General features: G+C 40.4%; 1 protein-coding gene across 1 annotated transcript; it reads right to left on the bottom strand.

Moving 5' to 3' along the window:
* Positions 1–751: 751 nt before the first annotated feature.
* On the bottom strand, positions 752–1,567 carry LOC138853873 (uncharacterized). Its single transcript, XM_070093293.1, has 2 exons — positions 1,515–1,567; positions 752–1,249 (listed from the first exon to the last, which is right to left on the bottom strand). The coding sequence occupies exons 1-2, from the start codon at positions 1,518–1,520 to the stop codon at positions 752–754; spliced, it is 504 nt and encodes a 167-aa protein (XP_069949394.1). The 5' UTR covers positions 1,521–1,567.
* Positions 1,568–4,413: the final 2,846 nt, after the last annotated feature.

Here is a 4,413-nt window from a genome sequence, read left to right as displayed (position 1 = left end):
ATATCAGTTGTCACTAAAGTCACAACTTTGGTGTCCTTCCATCGTACAACAAGGACACCATCATTGTTGTTGAAGCAAAAATTGCCCCTGACCACACTGTTTTTTTCCATTTGTTTGATAGGCACCAGATGTGGCTTACCACATCTATTGTCACGTACTGTTCCAGTGTATCTGCAGTTATACTTATCTCTTAGTAGCTTGACCAAAGGCATACTTGAAAAGAAATTGTCAGCATAGATTGCTGATGTGTTTGTCTTGTTCATAGTTTGTGCAAGTACCAGAACAATCTTTGTACTTATTGGAAGTTTAGATTCTTCCTGTGGCAGCTGTATGGGATGTGTGTCAAAAGTTGTTGTGCCTTGATACATGAGTATATCATGTATGAGTCCATCTTGACTTGCACGACAAAAAAGTTTGAAACCCCACTTATCTGGTTTTGTTTTGATGTACTGCCTTAGGTTTCCAGCAGTTTTACCCTTGAAACCAACCATGACTTCATCAACAGATTGCTTGGGTGTAGCTGGAATTTTCAAGCAAGCATTAGTTAGTTCAATGTAAAGAGGCCTTACTTTGTAGAATCTGTCATTATCCTTTTTTGTGTTGTCATTGAAATGAATATGACTTCTAAGGTACCTAAACCTCTTAGACGCCATGCTATCTGCAACCTGTTGGCTCCTAAAAGCAGCTTTCCAATAGTCTTCGAGGGATGGTAGTGAATTAATACCCATGAACAACAAAATACCTATGAACCTCATGATCTCTTCAGAATCTGTTGAAAAGTACTATTTACGTCTTGTTGCCTTGTATACAAATTTGTTTGATATGCTATGTTATCTATCATGGCTGGAGTAACGAACATACGAAAATACTCATATGGAGACCTAATTGCAAGAGGCTTTTCATGTTCATATGCCGGCAAAGGATCATTTTCAATGTCATCTACGGTCCACTCAGATGAAACTTGAAGAGCAATATTCTCATGGATCTCTTCCTCATCCGGGTATTCCTCAATCCTAAAAGTTTTCTTTTTCCTCATTACTTTCTGCTTTTTGGCTGGCCTTTCTTCCCTTTCTTCCTCCTCATCATCACTTGACATCTCTGCATCCTGTGCATCCGGTGGCAAGTATTCATCACCACTATCCAGCAATTCTGGTTCGTCTACCTCTGGTTCCGAGTCACTGTCTTCAGAAACGCAGACATACCTCGACCTGCTGGTCGACTGCTCCCCATAAAACAGCCTCTCATGGAACTGGAAGGACAATAGAAACCTCCTGTATAAATCCAGACCACTACAGAGTTCATATATGCAATTGAAAATTTTTTATAAATATTTATTTGACTAAAATTGGACATTCCCGGAAACTCGCGCAATACCGAAATAATTCGGACTAAAATGCTTGCACTTTTTTCAACTGCATACTACACTCATATTATGCTTCACACGGACTTTAGGTATATATCAAAATATGCCTAAACTATTCATGTAAGCACTAAACACAACAATCAGTACTTACCGACATTGTAGAATGTATAATCCAAGAGTAGATTAGCAAGGGTGGAGGGAAAAATGCGCGTGTGTTCGAAGCCAAGCCACCAGTGTTTATATTTTGATCTCTCAACCAATGGGAAGGCTGCAGAAGCGAACTGTACTTAGCTGAAGAGACTCAGGGAAGGCTTGTGATTGGTTGGAACTAAAGAACGGGAAGCTGGCCACGCGGGGCGCGAAGTATGACACGCGCCAAAAACACGTAATCAATACCGAATTTGTATGGTGTAACCCTTGACCCTAGTGTATGGTATAACCCTTCACCCTAGTGTATGGTGTAACCCTTGGTAATTGATAATAACAATTGGTTTAAAATGACATGTGAACATAACACAACGTCATGATTACATACATTTTTATTTATGACTGGTATGATAGAAGTGACCTAGTTCCAAGAACAGAAACATTTTCTATACGCTTGGTCCTGGTGTTCGCTCAGGTGTTATTTTAGACCCTAGTATAGTCAGGCTTTGAATCTCCTTAATTAACCAGCTGTGCCGCTGAGTTTACATAAAAAAATGATAAAGCGCCACAGTCTTAGTTTTGTAGTTATTTGTATTTTATCAGTGAAAGCTTTATTTACCCGGTAAAGGGGGAGTAAAATCAATTATAGTTTTTACTGAGTCAGTTGAGGGAAGCTGCATCTGTTCTACTGTTGAGGAGTGAATCCTCGCAGATGTAGCAATGTTTCTGAGATGACAGTGTTGCTGCAGCTCACTACAGTGATGTCAACTTGCTTGTGAGATAAGATAAGAGAGATAAGATAAGGAGACAAGTCGTTACCGTCAAATTACCGCCCAATAAGCTTAACCTCAATTGTAGGCAAATTACTAGAGTCAATTATAGCTGATATTATATGAAGCCATCTGGATAAGCATAGCTTGATTAATGATACTCAGCATGGATTCAGGAGGGGCCGTTCCTGCCTAATTAATTTATTAACCTTCTTCAGTAAAGCTTTTGAGACCGTTGATCATGATAAAGAATTCGATATTGTTTATTGAGATTTTAGTAAGGCTTTTGATAGAGTACCGCACCAGAGACTGGTAAAGAAAGTGGCAGCTCATGGCACTGGGGAAAAGTGCTGTCATGGATCGAGTCATGGCTCACAGACAGGAAGCAGAGAGTATGCTTCAATGGGGTTAAATCCGAGTGGGGATCTGTAACAAGTGGCGTACCACAGGGATCAGTCTTGGGCCCGATGTTGTTTATAATATATATCAATGACTTTGATGAGGAAATTACTAGTGGTATGCGCAAATTCGCCGATGACACAAAGATAGATAGGATAATTGATTCAAACATAGATGTCACGGAACTTCAGGAGGATTTACGCAAACTCAGTTCGTGGCCAGAAAATTGGCAGATGCAGTTCAGTGTAGATAAATGCAAGGTTCTGGAGGTCGGGAGTGTCCATAACCCTAGTGCTTATCAGTTAAATAATGTAAAACTTAGCCATACAGATTGCAAAAAGGACTTGGGGGTTATGGTAAGCAGCAACCTTACCAAGACAGCAGTGTCTAAGCGTACACAACAAAGCAAATAGATTACTGGGATTTATATCAAGAAGTGTAAGCAACAGAAGTCCAGCGGTTATTTCACAGCCTTATACATCATTAGTAAGGCCTCACCTAGATTACGCAGCTCAGTTCTGGTCTCCATATTACAGATGGATATTAATTCGCTAGAAAACATCCAGCGTAGAATGACCAAATTAATACATAGAATTAGAAATCTTCCGTACGAAGAACGATTGAAGACTCTTAAATTACATTCACTTGTAAGACGAGAAATGAGGAGAGACATGGTCGAAGTGTGTAAGTGGAAGATGGGTATTAACAAAAGGGATATAAATATGGTCTTGGTATCTCTCCAAGAAAGAACCCGCAATAATGGATTCAAATTAGTTAAGTTTAGATTTAGCAAGGATATAGGAAAGCATTGGTTTGGAAATAGGGTAGTTGAGGAGTGGAACAGTCTGCCTGGTAGGGTTACTGAAGCTAAAACGTTGGGTAGTTTCATATTTAGGTTGGATAGATGCATGAGTGAGAGGGGTTGAATTTGAGTGAGACTTGTGTAATGAGTAAATAGAATCATCAAAACTTATTTCTTGGGTAGCATTGAAAATTTGGTTGGGGAAATATTTTGTTAGTGGGATGGATTGTGAAGGATCTGCCTAGTATGGGCCAACAGGCCTGCTGCAGTCTTCCTCCTTTCTTATATTCTTATGAATCGAACCCGGGCCATCCGTGTGTGAAGCGGGAGGTTTAGCCACCAGACCACCAGTTACAGCCTGAGTGACCTTAGTGTTAGCTGCCTGTTTTGTGACATTCTGTTTGGTTAATTTGTTAGTGAAAAATCACCTGATTCAGGTTTTTATCGTAAGTTGATCCCTTCAATGACGGTGGCAAGACGTGTTTAGGCGGCGTAGTTGATGGTCCTATGGTGGACCATGACCAGCAGTGACCATTACCTTATAAGTGCAGGATTCAATGGTCTGAGTGTTACTGTGGTGGACCACGGCAGCAGGGACCAATGTTTTATATATGCTGGATTCAATAACCTGAGTAAGGAATCATGTACTCCTGATTATACACCTAGGTGGATTAGTTGTGAATCACTGAGAACATTATACACGACACAACGGCCGCTGATGTCTTGTGACTCTCAGCAAGGGAAGGCAGTTACATCTAGGAAGAGTTAGAGCTGAAGAGGTAGAGACTGGAGGGTCCAAAATTCAGTAACAGTTCGTAGAAAGGCAATCCTGGAGAGTGGTGCATACACTGTGAGTCTGCAAAGTTTGCAGTCTTAAATACATTTGCAGTCCCTGGTTTTTAACAATTACGAAAATGCAAATAAACACTAAG

The sequence above is a fragment of the Cherax quadricarinatus genome, chromosome 3 (genome assembly GCF_038502225.1).
Source record: "Cherax quadricarinatus isolate ZL_2023a chromosome 3, ASM3850222v1, whole genome shotgun sequence".
Lineage (NCBI taxonomy): Eukaryota > Metazoa > Arthropoda > Malacostraca > Decapoda > Parastacidae > Cherax > Cherax quadricarinatus.
The sequence above is the reverse complement of the archived record's forward strand: the minus strand, read 5'-3'. Positions and strand labels throughout refer to the sequence as shown.